The sequence below is a fragment of the Silurus aristotelis genome (genome assembly GCF_946808225.1).
Source record: "Silurus aristotelis genome assembly, chromosome: 11".
Classification (NCBI taxonomy): domain Eukaryota; kingdom Metazoa; phylum Chordata; class Actinopteri; order Siluriformes; family Siluridae; genus Silurus; species Silurus aristotelis.
Window position 1 is genome coordinate 15,235,467 of NC_139584.1, and position 20,490 is coordinate 15,255,956.

At 39.8% G+C, this 20,490-nt stretch overlaps 1 protein-coding gene across 3 annotated transcripts; it reads right to left on the minus strand.

The window, feature by feature from the left end:
• Window positions 1-427: 427 nt before the first annotated feature.
• On the minus strand, window positions 428-18,650 carry trim36 (tripartite motif containing 36). 3 transcript variants are annotated; one of them, XM_083553659.1, is made up of 10 exons: window positions 18,177-18,650; window positions 15,329-15,569; window positions 11,185-11,534; window positions 9,084-9,230; window positions 8,356-8,451; window positions 7,393-7,646; window positions 6,944-7,065; window positions 4,479-4,778; window positions 2,334-2,631; window positions 428-1,317 (listed from the first exon to the last, which is right to left on the minus strand). In XM_083553659.1, the coding sequence occupies exons 1-10, from the start codon at window positions 18,237-18,239 to the stop codon at window positions 966-968; spliced, it is 2,223 nt and encodes a 740-aa protein (XP_083409785.1). In that variant the 5' UTR covers window positions 18,240-18,650; the 3' UTR covers window positions 428-965. The 3 variants fall into 3 exon arrangements, with proteins under 3 accessions (XP_083409785.1, XP_083409786.1, XP_083409787.1); XM_083553660.1 differs by lacking the exon at window positions 18,177-18,650 and adding an exon at window positions 16,034-16,289; XM_083553661.1 differs by lacking the exons at window positions 15,329-15,569; window positions 18,177-18,650 and adding an exon at window positions 12,352-13,277.
• Window positions 18,651-20,490: the final 1,840 nt, after the last annotated feature.

Genomic DNA, 20,490 nt, shown 5'->3' on the forward strand with positions numbered 1-20,490 from the left:
TAGGTATCAGAAAGCCCATAGGGTGAGTACCTGAGGAATCACATAGCAATCCCACTCCATCCACTGCTACTTCAGTTAAGTCCCTTTATAGCCAGTAATCCTGTTGCAGAAAAAACATTATGCTTATTCACTAAAGCAGCCAGTTTTTTCCCCCCTTGTCGTTTTTTTTGCACTGGTGCATATTAACCCAATCGCCTTCTGTATCAGTGTAGATACTCGTACCCTGGTTACAACCGAGCAGCACAGCTGTGATTCAGATGCTACTTTGCATTAAATAAAGATACATTCAAAATCCAAAGCTATTCAATTCAGCATTCAGATACACACCGGTCGCTACGAGGTTTCCTTACGTGTAGGTTACAATCCACTGCGAGCGAACGGTTTTTTATACGCAGACTGTTTAGAATAGATGCAATTTCACTGCAAATTAGTTTCGCATTATTTATTAATGATCGCACTTGATCGGTCGAACAATTCTTTCTTTCCTTAATAGAAATAAAAAAAAAAGAAATGCTTGCCCATACGCCATTTCTACAACCAGAAACGGTTTACAAAGCCGGTAATTATTAGTGCACAGGTATTAGTGTCGATTAACGTACTCTTCTGCAACATCAAGACAGCCGATCTTTACGTTGCTCACAAGAACGGCAAACAGGTGACATCGGTAAAACGTTGCATTGTGTTTTAAGGTATAGTGCGAGTGTGTTCTTTTGCATTATTGTGACTTGTTAAACCCTGAAGTGTGTAAGTGTTGACGTTATAATCGCCTGCCTAGTCGATCTCCTGAAAGGCACTGAACCAAGGGTTATTCAGGTTACTTGTGGCTCGCAAACTAAAATAGTGCACCGAAATAGTGTTTTTCGAAGATACAGCTACATGTCGTGACTTGTGAGAATCCAGGGACAAACAAAAAATAAGCCAATGGGATCAGGTAGTTAGTGTTCAGCAGATCAACTCGGACACGTTCACATGTAAGAGAGGCGCTTGGCTGTGATGAACTCCTCCAGGTGGATGCCTCCACCTCCCATGAGACCGAACGCAGGGTACATGGTTCCAGAACACTCCACCTGTCGCTCGTAGAGGCAGCGCATCGAGTCAGCGTCGTAGAAAAAGACGCGGCCGGCGTCGTAGTCGAGGAGGATGCCCATTCGTTGAGGCAGAGGGAGAACGCGGCTGGCGTGGTCTCCCGAGGCTGCGTTGAGGGACGCTTTGGGAATGAAGAGCTTGCCCATGCCTGCTGTGAGCAGAAGAAAGGGCTGCGAGAGCTCATAGCACGTGTCCTCACTGCCACTGTCATGCCCGCTGTCATGATCATACCTAGAAAGAAATGAGGGGGAAACGGCGTGAACAAGATGTGCAGAACAGGAACCAGTTGATTGGATGAGATGCAAGTATTTGAAACAAAGTATCAGATGCATCAATTATATCAAATGCATCAAAACCTCCTCCTTTCTTAAACATTTAGCTTCTATTTCTTTTGGGGGGTTCATTTTCAAGTCAGGACTGGATGGTGAAGCTTTTCTGACATCATAAGAGTTGCTAATAAACCCAAGCCCTGGAATTCATCTCCATTTATTCAGTCATTTATTTATGTATAATTAACTGCTTTAGGGTTATAAGAACAGTGAGTACAAGGCAGTACAGCATCCTACATACTCTAAATACACATACAAACATATAGGAAGCTTAACAACACTGGTTAAACTCAGAGAACCTGGAAGACCCCGCAAAGAAAAAACGACAAGTCGCTATACAGACAGTAACTTGAGCTCAAGTTCCACGTACCACCCTGTATCAAATCAAACCATAGATTTTAGTTTGAAATAATATATTGTTACACATTATATGATTGAAATGATTTCTCCCACTTGTAAACATGCAAACAACTTTATCCACCATTTTTGAAAAAGACACTGCATCGAATCATAATGGTTCAAACTATATATGTCTCTGTTACATTGCTTCATTATGTCAGTTCTCCTAGGGTTTAACTAATAACCTTCAAATCAGCTGACAGGCATGAAACAGCCCTTGATGTTGAAACAAAGTGCGTCAGGGAGAAATGGCAAGAAAAACATTGGGGGAAGTGCTTGTGTGTTGAAATTTGGGATAAAGCTTTAATGGCCAGAACCACTGGGAACCGAGCATGGAGTGGCATTTAATACCACCTTTAATGTCTATTCTTTTATCAACTAAACAAAATGCTCCATTCCCTCAAAAAAACAACAACAAAAAAAAAAACTTTGTACAGTAGTGTACTTTAAAGCCCTCAAATTCCTCAGTTAATTTACAGACATAACATTGAAAGTTTGTACACATATTGTTGAACTCACCTTGGGCTGCTGGTGTCACGAGGGTTGTGGAACCACTCACTCATTTTGGAATCTGACACCACTCCCACTTTCACCATGTAAGAGCTTGGCTCTACACGGAAAGCCCAGTAGTGGCGGCCATGTGAAATGCCCGTGTCACCGATGATGTAGTCAAGGCATATGTAACTTCCAGTCTGTACCCGCTCAGCAGCCAACAGGTAGGCCATGCCAGCCATGCTCTCCACAGTGTCCTTTCTCTTGCTCAGCTGCAGACGTTCTTCACTGTAGCCGCATTTCTCATTAAACAGGAAGCCGAACACTGTGGAACAACCAGCAGCTTCTTAAAAAGTGATTTTAGGGCTTAAAAACTATTGTTACCATAATTGAATAGCATAGAATAGAAAAGCCTTTATCTGTCACATATACATTACAGCACAGCGAGAGCCTTTTCCTCGCATATCCCAGCTTGTTTAGAAACTGGAGTCAGACACGATACCACCACTGAAGCACTACATCACTTGCTTTAGGCATGACACTAAATATTCCAAAGTGGTGCAGTGACCCAAATATCCACCTCATTAATGACGCACTCAATGCTCATTTGGAATGGACAATCACCCAGATCAATAACATCCAGAATACCAAATATTCTAAAAAAAATTCATTCTAGCCAGCTGACATTAATCTCAATAAAGAAGCAGTATCATTAAAACATTTTTTTGACACCAGATTAAATCAGTTAAATCTACACCATCACTGAATGGCAGACAACTGAAGGCCCTTGCCTTGGTAATCATGACAGGAGGTCCACGAACATGCTTCAATGCCAAGAAGCATCTGTCTGCTTAGTAATCTTGTTCAAATATGTGCGTTACATACATACATAAAGCGCCCCAGAAGCTTACACATGAAAAGCCTCAGCAGTACGGATGCCACATACACAATTAATTTGATACCTTTTTTAGAAAAATTTACATTTTTATTGCTGAAAACGCAACCTGTAAAAACTAAACCCATTTAGTGCATTTAATGCAAATACAAATATATTTGCATTATTAAAAAAAAAATCTATGAATCACATCAAATAATAATAATTAAAAAAAAGGTAAACGCACTGTATGGTGTTTTCGACTGAAATGATCCCAAACTTTGGAAACTTTCTGTTCTATTGTTTGGCCTGAATCTTCTCTTCGCCCCACGCTATTTTCGCCCGTGTCTCCAATCCCCCCTTCTCGCCTTCTGTTTTTTCACGTGTTCAGACTTTACTTACAGGTGCACACTTTCTCCCAATCTTTGCATGAACAGTGGTGCACATACGTTTCCAGACTAGTTTTGTGGGTACACCACGTTTATAAATGAGACCCCAGAGCGGTCCAGAGTATAGCGGGTGGTGCATCAGTAATAATGATCCGTGTGTGCATTATGGGTGGGCCTGTATTACATCCTGATACATTTCTACAATTAATGCTATGCATGTGGTGTTTAAACATAAACCCTGCAAATGAATAACGAAACACTGAAATAGTTTTTTTTTCTTTTACAAGCCTTAGATTATCTCCATTATATTGTTATATGCCCCAATCCTAGTGTGTAACAGTCACGTGTCTCTCTTACAGATAAACCATTAAGTACATGGCAGCAACTTGTGCTCTATGGAGAAGACAAAGTGAATAGGAAGCCATATAAAATTTAGTCTAACTTTAAGATATGAAAACATATGTTAACTGTAAAATGCAAAAAAACGCTCCTGCTTCTTAAATACACCAGATTTTTTACTGTAAGAAACACTGGCGGTCGCTACACTGTGACTGTAGACTGCTGTGTCAGTTGAGAAGCGAATCATTCATAGATTAATCCAAGATTGTGTAATTGCGCTTGACTAATCGATGGTGCACACTATTTTTAGAATTCCCTGCAGGTTCGAACTGGCATGGTCCATTGGGAAGAGGTGTAACAAGATTTATCAGGAAATTAGCACCGTCACATGGGATGGCAATTCATTTTCCAAGCCATGCTGCACCACCCAGTGGAAAAGAATTATTATAGTAATGAGGATTTTTACAGCACTGATTTATACAGGACAGTCATTGTCACTGGATGTGTGTTCCATTTAGAACTGACTATCGTAAAGGAATCAAAGTAATACCCATGATAAATGTTCTTTACCTGGTGCAGGAGGAGTGTGAAAGGACAACTCAGGGCTGTAGGGGCTGGGAATGCTATTGCGGAAGCTCCGCACCCTGAATGCGTAGCTGCAATCGCTATCCAAATCGCACACCACTGTGCTGGAGTTGTGCACACGCTCAGTCAGGTGCCAGGGATTCTCCTCCTCGTTGTTGGCAGGCACTTTTCTATACTCGAGGACATGGTGGTCAGTGGGCAGAGAGTCCTCGGGCAGCCTCCAGTGAATCAGGCCCTCGTTATACACCCGACTCTGTGACAGGTCGATCATGGGAGGATCTGGAACTGGAGAAAATGGATGGTAAAACTGTGTTGTTTCTGAAGAACATGAAGTAAGCAAGACAGGAAGACGGAATGCAAGGTAAATAAAATCATCTAATGGGTGTCTGTCCCCACCATTAGTCCTAGTTTTTGAATTCAGCTACGTTTTTAGGAGCGCAAGTTTGAATAAACTAACCTTTATTCAGGTTCTGATAAGCTCGGAAGAAATCAAGCATGCCGAGATTCAAAAAGTAAACCCTGCAACATCGGCAAAGCGAGGACGAAGAGGGGACTGTCAAACAAGACGAAGAAGCCTGCCAAGCCTTTAGGCATGAAGCCCAAAGCATTTCTCCCTGAATAACAAGCTATTGATCAGAACAGGGGCTTCATTAAACCCTCAAACTGCAAAGAAACCCCATCTCACTCACTAGTCATGAATCTGCTACAGCAGAAAGTATGGCAGAGGAAAAGAAAAACAGATTTAAAGGGCTAGGGTTCCAGATGTTGAGCCACACTCCAGGCTTTTAAGGCTTTAAGGCTACACCCTTAAACACTATTAAAGTCCACTCTAATCAGAGATGCGGTGTTGAAATGGATGAGCCAGATTGCTATCAGCCTCGTCGGCTGTTTCCTTTGATTAATTTCATTTGCTATACGCAGGGCTTTTCTCTATCACTAGCCTTTAGGAGCATTAGCAAAAATCAGATACTAAAATCCCAGAATTCATTGTTTTAATTGTAGTATTTTGTACATCACTTATTCCCAGAAAGCTAGCATGCATTGTTGTACACTTTATGTTTTGAATTACCATAATTGCCATTTTTACCCAACCATAAATCATGCTTTGGCTGGGCCATTAAAGAACATTTAAAAACATTCAAAAACACTTCAGTACAGTTTTGGTTGCATGCTCAGGGTCATTGTCATGGTGAAAGTTGAAGCGTCAATTTAGTCTAATTCCTTTTATTCAGGAATGCTACTATATTTGCCTGGTCCTCGTCACTGAGAAGCATTTCAAATCATTATGCAACCGTCACCATGTTTCACCCCAGAGATGATATTAGCTTATTGTTTTGAAAGGGCATTTTCACGTTATTAGGTTAGAGTTCTTTATGCAGCCGTAAGTCATTTTTTCTCAACAATGGCTTCGGTTTTGCCACACTACCACAAAGACTGCTTTATATAGTTCTGAAGAGATGGTTTTAGAATAAGAGATTTCAGTTTTGATTTTTAATTTAAAAAAAAATTCATCAATAATATTCTTTTTTTTAATTACTTTATCATTATGGGACAATTAAAGGTAACCTGGTGTGTACAAATGCTATTATTTCCTTTCAAAATCTAATACAAAACACAAAACGGTGTACAAGTGAAAGGGGTTCGTTGACTTTCTGAATCACTGTATATATGAATATTGTTCCAAAGAAAATCACAAAAAATTTCAAGCATGATGAAAGCAAGGTTCTGACCATGTGCAACACTAATCTGGCCAGTCTAAACCAGAATTACACCATTTTGGTTCACTGGACAGATCACTAGACAGCCGTTGCTCAATAGTTGTCAGACTCCAGTCTTCAAGCAGATACATTGGTGTTATTTCTCAGAAGTGCAGATCTACACAATTTAATGGCAAAGCTTCTCGATTGCGGTCATGTTAGTTGTTTATTAGAATCTTTGTAAGCAAGCAATTTTATGTAACTGGACCAGGAGCTGAATAACTCCCACATAGAACAAATATTAGAAAACAAGTCACATATTGTTTTATTCCCCATAGATTTAGAAAAAACGGATCCGTTTTCTCTGCATGTTTTTGGCTGAGCAGTACAAAACTTGCTCCTTGTTTGCATAGCTGATGAAAGACTTCTGACTAAATAAATAGCTTCGTAGCAGACTTTGTATACTGCCTTGCAATTTAGCATCTATATTTGCCTCTGTCTTGCTCCAGTTTCTCTCTGTATTTTTCTTTATCTACATACAAATGCTTGCATTCTGTTCTCAATGAAAAAAAAAAAAGGTTTAACTAGAAAAGGGTCATGAGTCGTTGTGAAAGGAATTAGAGTAAAAGCTGCCAATCCTCCTTGTGCCAAAATCCTAGGATATATTAGGACTCCAACCAGCTTATTTAATTAAACTGCCACTGGAAGTAGACACAACACCCACTGCCACCACCCCACAGAAATAACGCTTACCTCCACCGAACGAAAGATCTTTCAGCAAGGACTCTTCTTTCGAGGTGTCCAGGACAAACTCATCAAACGAGGGGTTAGCGGCAGCCTGAAAGGTCTTCAGTGACTCTGTGGCTTTCTGAACCCTGAACCCAAGAAGACAGTGAGATACAGCAGCAGGTCTACAGCAGACGACATGTTTAATAATTCTATTCACAGTTCTTAGACAGTAACCTGCATAAAGCTGCCTAATGGAGATCAATTATCAGGATTAGACTGAAGGACACCAAATATATATATATATATATATATACTAATCAGAACCTTAACCTAGACCACTAGCCATTAATAAGTAGCGTGTGTTAATTCATATAAGGAGCGTCAGTTAATCCTCATTAGAACTACACAGTGGCTCAAAAAACACTATAATTAAAATGAAGAAGAATAAAGAATAAGGTGGACACTGGTGTAACCTGACGTGGAGCTGCTTAGCCGTCTGGACGAAGCAGGACTGGTCGCTTTCTTTGAGGACTTCCTGGGCGTATCCCACCAAACCGCTGTTCTCCAGCATGCCCTGGTACTCTTCCACCTGGCCCCTAAGCTTGTCCAGACGCCGGTTCCTGGACAGCTCAATGGACCGCAACAATTCACTCTTCCTTTCCTGTAGAGTCTCAAACAGACGCTCAAAGTGCTCGTGCGCCTGTCTCTCTGCCAGCTGCCCATTTTCCTATGTCGATGAGATACAACCAATAATTATAGAAAGCACAACTAGACCAGTTTCATTTTTCAATATAATAATAAAGAGTTGCAATCGTTTGCCCAATACCAAGTAATGATTTTATTGCATTTATTTCCATTAGCTAATGATGTGTTTAAGAGAAGCTAATCTGCCTGCACAGGAAAGAAAAGTATCTGACATTGCTCAATCTGTCTCAAAATCAATCAGATGTTTCAGGCCAATTTCGGTCCATCGGTTAAGTGCATCGCTATACATAATGTACCACACCAGTCTTTCCAGAACAATTCTCATGAACCACTAGAAGGTGTTTACTCTTTACCAGCAGCCAACCTGCCCGAACAAAGCAAAGGAGAACACAATACACTGGTCTGTTATTTGGGAGTTGGCAGAAAACAGATATGTGGACCATTTTGAGTCTCTAGGAAACTAAAACCCCATTCTGATCACTGAAACCCTGGCAGTGAGATTTCTTTTCTTGAGATCAGCGTTTCAGTAATCTACAGTACAATCAACTTTAGATTTTAGATTTCTTTATGATAAACCCAAAATCACAATACCCTAGACATTCCAATTTAGAGCTCAATATATTAATGTTCATTATACTTCAATATAATATTCCACAGCCTGACACATTAAAGCTGATCCTGTCTTGCAGTGAGCATTGAAAAGGCTCAAGAATTCTTTCCAGACCACTTACCTCAGTCTGCCGAATCAAGACCTCGAGATCGGAAATCTGAGTCCTCACTTGTTCCTCTTTGCTAATCAAGTAATGGATACTTTTTGATAGCTTATCCTGTTGGAATAACAAAATCCATTAGGCTTTGAATGCACACAATGGGAAAACTGAACAGCACTTTTTAGGCAGTTCAGAGCATCTAATACCACATTGACAGAAGACAGTGCTCTGTGATGGCTTTAACATTATTAGGCACAGGTGATTGCATTAAAGATGCATAGCCCAAGTCTGCTGGGTCGAATCTAATGTTACACAGCTTCAGCTAAAGACAAGAAAAAAAACTGAGGTGGGTGTTTTCTGGATTCTAAAGGACATATGGCCAAAAGTAAAGCATGATTTCTGACTGACACACACACACACACATTTATATATATATATATATATATATATATATATATATATATATATATATATATATATATATATATATATATATATATATATATATATATATATATATACACACACACACACACACACACACACTGTATATATACTGTATATATACACACACACACACACACACACACACATACATATACACACATTTCTCCCTTGTATTTCACAAGGAACATGATCCTTCTAAGCAGATCATGTGCACTGCTCAATTTTTTATGATCTGGTAAAAACAAAAACAAAAAAAAACTAGATACTTACAGTCGACGTTACAAAATTAGAGATCTGCATACCTTAAGGACCTTGTAGGCACTGCTCATTGACGTCACTTTATGGTTAGCGTGGGAACCTCCAAGTTTGCAGAGGTGACACACTGGCCGGCGACACACCTCACAGTACATGTTAACTTTCTCCATCTCATGCTCAGGACACATCAACACCTGCAGGCAGAATTACTGAAACTCTTACAGGAATATAAACTAACAAACAATTAACTCTCAAAAAGAGGAACATCTTTTTTTTTTTTTTGGAACGGTTTAAGCTAAATGTACATAAAATAAACTGCTGGTCACACACGTCTGCTTTGCAGGTCATATTCTGACCATATACCAGGCCATTATATTTCAGCTCATTAGCCATTTATTTTATGTATAAAAATTATTTTTAGATAGACAAGAGATATTAGACAAGAGAGTTATTAATGAAGACTATTTTTGTCTTCATGCTCTATGTTGAGTTTGGTTTCATTAATAATAAATATACATTTGCTTAAATTTGAAAATTTGAAAAAAATGGACAATTCTATAGAAATGAAACTTGGATATATTATAATTATAATGTAGTCAATGTGCAGCTTGTATAGCAGTATAGATTTACTGTCCTCTAAAAATAACTCTACATACAGCCATTATTGTCAAAATAGATGGCAACAAATGTGAGTACACCCAAAGTAATAGCAGCTGTACATCGCTTAACAAAGCAAAGCCACATCTCCTATTCATCATATGCATGACAAAGATGGCCGAGGCTATGAGAAGAGCACCCTGAAACCGAGTTACAGTACAGTGGCCAGGATCATACAGAGGTTTTCCAAGACGGGTTTCACTTGGAACAGGCCTTGCAAGTTTTCAATCAAAGTCCTCGTGCTGTGCGTCAGGTGCAGAAGCTGCTTCAAAAAAAACCACGAGTCCTGTAGCATTGCTTTAAAGGTTGCAGAAGTGGAGGGTTCACTTGTCAGTGCTCAGACTATACGCAAGTCGGTGTGCGGCGTATGGTCTGAGCACTAACAAGTTAACCTTCCACTTCAGCAACCTCTAAAGCAATGCTGCGGGACTCATGCATTTTTTGAAGGAAAAAAAAACCTGTCCAAGAGCGTAAATGACTGGAATCATGTCCTGTGGTCTGATGAGACTAAGATGAACTTGTTTGGCTCAGATGGTGTCCAGCGTGTGTGGTGACACCCTGGTGAGGAGAACCAAGAAAATTGTGTCTTGCCTACTGTAAAGCATGGTGGTGGTAGCATGCAGCCCCATGGTCTGGGGCTGCATGGGTGCTGGTGGTACTGGGGAGCTGCGGTTCATTGAGAGAAACATGGATTCCAAGATGTACCGTGTCATTCTGAAGCAGAAACTGAGCTGAAAAGCAATTTACCAACATAATAACGACCACAAGCACACCGCCAAGATGACAACTGCCTTGTGAGGAAGCTGAAGCTGATAAAGTGGCCAAGTACGTCTTCAGACCTGAACTCTATTGAGCACCTGTGGGGATACTCAAGCGGAAGGTGGAGAAGCGTCATGTGTCTAACATCCAGCAGCATTATGGAGAAGTGGGAAGAGGATCACAGCAACAACCTGTACAGCTGCTCATACAAAATACTGATACTTTGGACACAGATTTGACATGTTTAATTAGGGTGTACTCACTTTTGTTGCCAGTTATGTAGACAATAAAGGCTGTATGTTTAGGTTTTTTTTCCACAGGACAGTAAATCTGTACTGCTATACAACCTGCACACTGACCACACTAAAATATATCCGAGGGTCATTTCTATAGTATTTTCCCCTTGAAAAATGATACTAAAATTGTTGCTGAAATAAATATATATATATATATATATATATATATATATATATATATATATATATATATATAAGAAATTAACATATTATGGAAAATGTTATTGAGTGACATATAGAAATTTAAAAGTCTATCACTCCAATATTTTATCATCATTTTTAATCACCATGTTTAGAGTTTATTATATTGGATGTTGAGACAATCTGTACTTATTTAAAGTAGCAGTCTGACTTGACAGAACATCAAATGATAACCGCAGAACTGAATTATAGGATCAGACAGCAGTAATTTAGCTGCTTGGCCAGTCGTTTGTACCTTTGGTCTGAAGTTAGTAGTAGGCCCGACGTACTCATGCTGGGCCTTGGGCGTCCCCCATGGGTGATTCAGCTTGAAGCACTCGTTGCAGTAGCTGGCCTTGCAGTCCATGCAGCTCTTGGTGGCCTCCTGTACAGTAGGTGGCTTGCACGCGTTGCACATGATGGCGACAGCGGCGCGGGCCGCCTGCCTGTAACGCTCCACGATACTCTCCAACGTGAAGTTGCGGAAGAGCATGCTGATGCCCCGCTCACCCAGCTCTATGTCGCGCTGGCAACCTGGGCATGGGAAGCTGGTGACGCGGGGGGTGACCGAGGAGCGCCTCCAGCCGGGGGAGGAGGACACGGACCCTGATTTCAAACAGACATTCCTCAGTCAGTTAAACAGCTGAGTGAAGTCAGTTAAAATGAAAGCACTGCTGGCCTAAAAAGGATTGAACTCAAGTCAGTTGACTCAAGTTTCAGAAAGCTCAGCAACAAACAGAAAAAAAAAAAAAAAAAAAAGCCACAAGCTGAACAATGATCTGGACAACAAAAAGGTCAAACTAAAAAAAAAAAAAAAAAAACTAATAAAAACAAATGCGATGTGAGTGAATTACAGACCAATTTTCTGATAGACACAGTGAATAGACAGATGATGTAGCAAATGCACAATTAATCACAAAATAAATATTTGGATATGATGTAAGTTTCTGTTTCTTTTGACAATGTTTCATCAACACCAAGAAAACTAGAGGCCTTAGGGAAAGCTTTATCCTGTTCCTTGTCCAGTTCAATGTACTTCACACACACATATACAGTATATTTACAGAGACAGACAGATGAAGGAAAATCTCAGCTAAAAGAGAAAGTCAGCACAATTCAACATTCACTACATCCAGGACAGAAGCAGGCAGGAAACGGACAGCCAGCTAAAAAAAAGGATTAAACTTAGACAAGACAGTGACATCACACTCTCAGGGCACACTGATGACCAACGGATGCAATATTTGTGGAACAGACATGCAGAGAGATGTACGGAGATGTAACAGACTCATAACGGCTTGGTTGTTGAAGACGTGGCGGTAAGATTATGGTGACGGAATGACTATGGGCATCATTTTTGGATGGAACAACATGGCAAAATATAAGCGATGAGTGAGGGCGTGTTAGAAGAAGAAGCGTGTACTTAGGCCGTGGTTGCGCTGTGCTGCACGGGAAGGGGAGGAGCAGGCAGCATCTGCAGCGCGGCTTGCTGGGGCCTGCTGCTGCCGCAATGACACTCGGGGCAGAGGAAGGGAAAGAAAATAAAACGCTCAGACCAGTAAGTCATCGTAAGGCCATTCTGGCAGAGCAAAAGGTGCCTGGCCCTACAAAAACCACAAATCAACGGCAAAGGCCCTCTTATTCGAGATGATGGCGCTACTCCAAAACGGAAAAGTGATGCACGTATATGCATTCACTGCCTTCAGACCAGTCGGTCAATTTATAGGTAAATACGATAGAACGAAACGTGGGTTGCACATCAGATGCAAACCGATGTGTGCTTTTATCACATGAGGTCGGTGGGGAAAGTATAACGCTTTGAAACCCAAAAAAATGTTTAACACTGAGCATATTTACTGACAGGAGTAACACTGAATAAAGTCTGTCTGAGGTTTGTATTGAGGCATCTATTGTGACATAATATTAGAAAATAGATTCGGTTAAGGCTAAGTGAAGGTGTACTGATTGATCAGACAGAAGACGACACATGCCATCAGGTACAAATAATGCCTGCAGAATGAACAATACACGTTCCAGTGAATGAACACAAGTCGAACACAGACACGTGTCTAGTTATCGGGTTTAAAGGAGCATTTGGAAATTCCAGTGCCATCTGCTGGCTGTGTAGCAAATAGCATTTTGATCAAATAAACCACCCTCTGACCTATTTATCACTTCCTGTTAGGAATGTGCACAGGTACTCAAATACCTATTACCCATTTGATGCACTGGAACTTAAATAAATATTAAAATCACTATACGGCAGTTTATTATGCCATACGTCTGAGTGAAGTCACTGTGAAAAGCGTCTGCAGTGTTTTTTTCTGATGACGTGTGATGAGCGGGAATTTTTACGCACGTGCAGATCGGATAAGAAGCTTGAGTGATAGAATAGAGGTGTATTAATGTTCAGTACACCTGTTTAAAAACTCTTTTGGTTTCACGCGACTCTGCCATTTTTTTTCTTTTTTACCCTTTAGGTTTTTATTTAACAGGTTTAATAAACGTAACATGAAACATAAATCTGTTTACCTGAATATGATCACATATCAATGGCTGAAATATTTAGCAGACATTCAAAACTATTTTCTCTCGATATTTCGGTGAATCATGTCAAACACAAACACCAGCACTGACAAGAACAATTTACTAGCAGTGGGTAATGATACTTGATTAGTCCAAATAAATAAACCTTTCATAATGATTAACTGCTCATTAACTCTTTAAATATTAAAACAGCAAGAGGTGTACGCTTAGTGAAAACTGCTGCTTTGTTTCGAGGAAATTTCATCTCAGCTCCATGTGAGGACAGAGTTAAATATGACCGTGTGACCAAAAGAAAATTACAGCATTTACTGAAATGACACTATTGTGAAATGAAAGCGTTCCCTTCTAAAAATGATGTAAACGTGTGCATTCAGTGCCGCACCACATTTTCCAGTGAATATGCTCAGTGGGCTTTTAGGAAGCGTCGCGAAAAAACGTCACAACGTTTCCGTTATTCCATTACACCGTCTCGCACAAGGAACTGCTTGTATCTACAGAGAAATAGTGTGTGTGTGTGTGTGTGTGTGTGTGTGTGTGTGTGTGTTCACAGGGGTTCTACAAACACTGTACTCACTACAGCTATTCAAATTATGTAACCCACATCTACCTCTCCCTCCAAATGACCTTCTGAGTGAGGCTGCAAGCAACAAACAGAGAAGTGAAATAAAATAAGACCAACACAGAACAAATGTGAACAAATGTGGCATGAGACCTGGCGGCTTACAGCCCAGGATTGCACAAACAACACATCATATTACACGTCACACGTTTCAATGCAAAGCTGACGTCGTAGATGAAGACAACACGGAACGTATTTGTTAGTTCACGCGAGCTCCATGCATGTGTTTCGCTCACAGCCTAAAGCGGAATTATTTGCTTAAGCGGGTGTTGGGAAGATCTAAAAGAAGCCTTGAGGTTCCTGGCGCGAGGTTTGGTCAGTTCGATTTAATCCTCCACATGCCGGACCGCCTCGCCATGACAACCTCTTTGTAAGAGGTTACGCTAGAAAACATCGGGCGATCTCTCTCCTCTGCTGGGGGTCCACACATAAAACCGTGCAATATTACCAATGTGCAGTACGTCTGATAGAGTAACTACTTGTGGTCTCTTTCTTTCTTCTTTTTGTATTTATACGTTGTGTTGTGTATATACTGTATTATTATATACTGTATCTCTATTCTTTTATATATTGGCACTTTTTTTTGTTGCTGTAACAGAGAACTACATGCCTGTAGTTGACTATATATAGATATTGCCATTCAATACAATGATCCAGACCACTCAGGACATTGTATGCCCCCCAGTTTGTTTCTATTCAAGTCCTCTGAAGTTCGCTTCAAGTTTCGATTGGACAAGTAATCATTATATCTACAATTCAATAATAATGATTAATGCAAATAGCAATTGAGATGCAGATGAATCTATGCGGAGAAAGAATTTCACTGTGCTATAAAGTACATGTTAGCAGTATAAAGAACCTTTCCTTTCTTTCTTTCTTTAAAAGTGAGGAAAATAACTGTAGTGAATGTACGCAGTAGGATTTCAGCACTGAAGATCCTTCTACAGTTGACAATCGATCGAACAGTAAATGTCGGTTTGCTCGGGTGCGTGTTGACGAGACTCGTTAGAAAGCTAAATATTTGATTTGGCGAGTAGGACGTTCCTTCTTGTGCTTTCTTTCTGCTCGCCCTAGACTTCACGTCTATTAACTAGGCACTCGAAGAGTGTAGAAGAAAAAGTGAACAGCTCGCCAATTTTTTCAAACAATAGGCTGATAGTCCTCCAAAGAACATCGCTGCATTTTCAGGTATCACATGTGTGTGTGTGTGTTGAGACTTCGATCTGGGACGCACCTGATCGGACCAGCCTATCCAGCCTTTCCATGCTGGGAGAAGGAACTCTCGAGCGAGGGCTTCCAGGGTTCGAGCACTCGGATCCGGCGTCTGTGCTGAACGAGTCGTCCTGGTTCATCATGAGCAGCTCTTTGACACATTTGTGACAAACGCTGTGCTGGCAGGGCAGGATGAGAGGGTGTGTAAACAGCTCCTTGCAAATAGGGCAGATCAGCTCACGCTCAATGTTCTTTATAGGGACCTACAAAACATGCAGAAAGAGAGAAATCTCAGGAACGCTGTGTAGAACCTCAAAGAATGAATGAATAATTTAAACTTTTCGTCGAATTTGAAAAAAAATACATTACATTACACACTGAAATTGTGTAAAAAGATCTTTACAAGATTTCTACTTTGTATACCTACATAAGTTGGTGTGAAAAATAAGATATAGACCCCTGCACCCAAACTCGAGGCTGATTTACATATGAAAAGCCATGTGGGGAAATAAAGGAGAAGGGAGCGAGCCATTGTTGAATTTCTCCTCGTTTTCACACATTTTTTATTCCGCTTTTTCGGGTTTAAACAGACCAAGTTGTAGGACATTTAGTCAACGTTCTGCGTTAATTCAATTGTTATTTGTTTATTTTTAGTTAAAAAAAACAACAACATGGACATGACTCTGCTCTGAAGACCTCACTCAAATCTCTCTCCTGCATCACTTACCCCCATCGAGCTGCGCCTCGATACCGCAGACATTGTAACCGGATTAAACGATTAAACAGTAGTAGTGTTTTCGCCTGAGCCGGAAAACCGGAACTTTGTCGAGTCCCAGAAACTGGAAAGTGAGAACAAACGCGAGTCGACGCTACAGATGAAGCGACGCTGTGAATCAGCACACGCACTTCCACACACACATACATAGGAACGTGCACGCGCGCGCGCACCCTGCCGCTACTTTATGGGAAGGAGCGAGCGCCGAAAGCCGTCGGATAGGGGCGGGGTCACTGAAAGTTGCCTTAGCAACCTTCCTGGCAGCTGTGCTGTATGCAAATGAGGGGGCGTGAACGACCAGAATAGTCACGCGGCTGCTCGAGGATTGTTCAGAAATATTTTTGAGGGACGCGGAAAAACCTGCGCTAATTTTATTCTGGATATTAAAAATAAAACACGTAAAATAGGGTGAAAACACGTATTGTAGGGGATCCTTTTTGCACGTGCTCCATCAATTGTCTCATGTTCTGCCTGATAAGTCGTACTGAGGAGTTTTGCATTAAGTAGGATTATTAGTTCACTGAGCTCTTTTGCAAATTTGGGAACAGATTTTCGCTATAAGTCAACATACAGGAATATACACACATAATGCAAACACCGGTTAGAGTCACTGAAACTGTCTATTCATGCACACCCTGGTTGGCCCTTAGGGATCAGCAGCCCATCCACAGAACACCGAAAGCCCAGGAATGAGATACAGTTCAAGTGCGCGTGCCCTTACACACACACACACACACACACACACACACACACACACACACACACACACACACACACATACTTGTATATGTTTTTATGTAACTATAAATAAACTGTGTTGGCACTAGCGCTAAGTGTGTTATATATATATATATATATATATATATATATATATATATATATATATATATATATATATATATATATATATATATATATATATGTCTGAAGCAATGCGTCATGATATCGGTATATACATACACACGTGTAGACTTATTCTGTAGTACTTTGTTGTACTATATATATAAAAAAATTATCTTTAATATTGTAAATTGTTTGTTACAAAATGCTCACCTTAGACTTTATCAATGGAAGATATTTTAATTAATAATAACGTCACTATAAAAATTACGTCAAATTACGTCACGTGACCAGCATCATTTACCCATTTTGAGCCCCCGATTGTGATGAGTTCTTTGTGCTTTTGTAAAAAAAAAAAATCAATCTTTACACTCTGTGTATGTTGCCACGTTTATTGATAGTGTGTGGACACTATAGCGCTATGCAGTGGTAGATTATGGGCGTGTCTGTGGGCGGAGACTGATAGTAGGTGATATGTGACTCTTAGGCGGACGCACGTGTAGGTCAAGATGTTGGTTCATATTCAAATGAATGGTGATGGTGGAATAGTTTGGACGGAAATCGCCTGTGTGTGTGGCATACAATAGGTGCAGCAGAGTGTGTGTGCATATAATCATTGACATCTTAATAGATAGATAGATAGATAGATAGATAGATAGATAGATAGATAGATAGATAGAGAGAGAGAGAGAGAGAGAGAGAGAGAGAGAGAGAGAGAGAGAGAGAGAGAGAGAGAGAGAGAATGAATAAATGAATGAATTAATGAATAAATAAATGCCAGTATAATTAGATCATATGGTGCAATCTATTATTGGACACTGGATATAGTCCAACACTTTATGTCCTTGGTGTTCTACAAGCTTGTTGTAAATCAGTGTGGCCTTTATAACTTTCAGCCCCTACCTGCTCTTCTGGAGGTCTCTACACGACCATGGTAACAGCTAGGGGCCAGGAATTCTGATAATCCCAAAATCATATGAAGGTAATATAATCTCACACAGACAACCTCGTTTACATGCTACATGTGCACGTGTGTGCATTTTTTTAAAATTAAAATATCACTGTAAAAAAAATCCCTGTCAAATACACCCCATGCACCACTTGCTGCATTTCCATGTCTGAGATTCCAGCTCTTCTGCCTCTCAGAAACAGGGCGGTGTGAGACGCAGCATCCATCACGTTCAAAGCAACGGCAGGTCTCAGAGAACAAAAACACGAGAACATTCATGGACGATGTGTCTCAGTGCGCACTCACCTCTCCCCTTTCAATCCGCTCCACTATGCTCCCGAACTCTGTTATCTCCTCTGAGTCAGACATGGTAAAGATTCCGATCAGTAGAAATGGATGGATTAAAGGCGGGGTGTATTACAGACCAGCAGAGGATCTCTTACTCCTGTAAACGGAATAACAGTCAAAGCCCTCTAAGCAGCTCAAGGGTGCGGTTCAGTCTCCCCGGATACACACTCCATGGAGGAAGAGAGCAGAATATGATGTGCTGAGCCACAGGAACAGCAGCCTGTGTGCCTGATTGGCTTGTGTCCAGAAAGTGCCCTATGAAGTGACATTGATCTCCTGCTCAAGCCGATTTAAATAAACCATTAGGATCGTTTTTTTACAGCGCGAAACCCCGCCCCTCGCAGTCAGTGGTGGGCGTGGCTTCATTTTACATTGCTGTGGATGTGTGCTCAGCCTTTAGCTAGCAACAGCTACAAGTCTTTAACACAGCAATACATGTGCATAGCTTACACAAAGGAAAATCCCTCTCATAAAATACTTATTTTTTTATTTATTCTGTTTGGGGGAAAATGAGTAGTTGAATAACCAAAATTGAAATAGATGTCCAAGAAACTATTTTTTTTGTGAAATAAAATCTCAGACATCAACAAGTCATAATGCAAATCATTGCAACTTTATGAAACACCCAAGTGAAAATCTAATTTACACAATATTCTACCTACATGGACAGTAGCTTAGTATATATATATATATATATATATATATATATATATATATATATATATATATATATATATATATATATATATATATATATATATATATATATATATATACATGGAAAGAAATTATTGGGACACCTGTCTTTTTCATCCAAATGTGTTTTTTTTTTCACCCAAACTGTTACCACAATATTAAAAGCACACAATTGTGTAGCATGTGTTTGGATACAGTGTGATGTTCCAGCACTATAATGCACCTGTGCACAAGCTCCATGACGATATGGTTGGAGTGGGAGATCTTGCTCTAGATCCTGCTATAGATCTCTCACCTCAACCATATTAAAAACATTCAGGATGAATTGGAATGCTGACTCCACCCCAGACCTCCACATCCTACAGCAATAACTGACTTTACTAACATTCGTTTGGTTAAATGAGCACAAATCTACACAAGCACACTCCAAAATCTAGTGGAAAACCTTCCCAGAAGCGTGGAGGTTTTTATAACAGCTCATAAGGATTAAATGTGGAATAAGATGCTCAAAAAACACATACGACTCTTATAGTCACGTGTCCACTAACATTTTCTCAATATAGTGTATTTAATCAATAAAGACAACTTTGGTGTCAGTGTTTTTTTTTTACTGCATTGTACTAGCCAATGTATCAAAACATCAGTAGTGGTCTTTCTCATCCGCACTAAGCAAATACACTCAGTCTGAACCAGAAATCAGAATATAGATAATGTCCCAGTGAGCTGAACTCACAGCATTAGCACACAGTTGAATAAAAGACACCCAAACTTATATAAATAAATAAAGCAGTGTTAAACCAGAAAAATTATAATGTGGATCTTATGTTTTGTTTTATTTACAGATGTAAATTTACAGATTGCTATTTGACCAAATCTTAATAAAACACATCATCATTATATAGTCAAATAAAATATGCATTACATTTAAAAGCTGTATCCTGAAAACACACTGAACGAGACCATTTCAGCAATTGTTTTATTGAAAATGATTTAAACATGGCCATCACCTACCTTGGGGAAAATTCCAAATTTAAATCTATTTAATTTTGTGAGATGGTTGATAATGACCCAAAAGGTTTCTAATACATGCTGTAGGTCTTAAAACATAATTCATTTGGCAATATTACTTTAATTATTGTGAGCCCTTGTGACAGTATAAGGTGGTATTAGGTTTTATAATCCCACTGACTTCATTACATTTGCTTCCTGATAATAAAATATTCAAACACTATATTGCAACTATATAAACATCAAAATTCAATACTGGATTCTAATGCAAAAAGCAGGATACATTTTTGGCATTACATATATTACTGTATTGCACTACAGCAGTTGATTGTAGCTTATTTGTTAATAAAACCTAAAATATCATTGTACTGCAATTATGGGCAATTTTTTGGTTTGGTTTTTATGTTACTATAAAAAAAGAAACAGTGGGTAATATAATGCTTAAACTAACAGTGCACACATTCCAGATTGTTTTAACAGCTTGTAAGTGAGTTACATTGCACTTTGTCTATCTAAGACAAATACGAGCAAGTCCTTTTTACATATACTGACAAATATATAGTTAGAT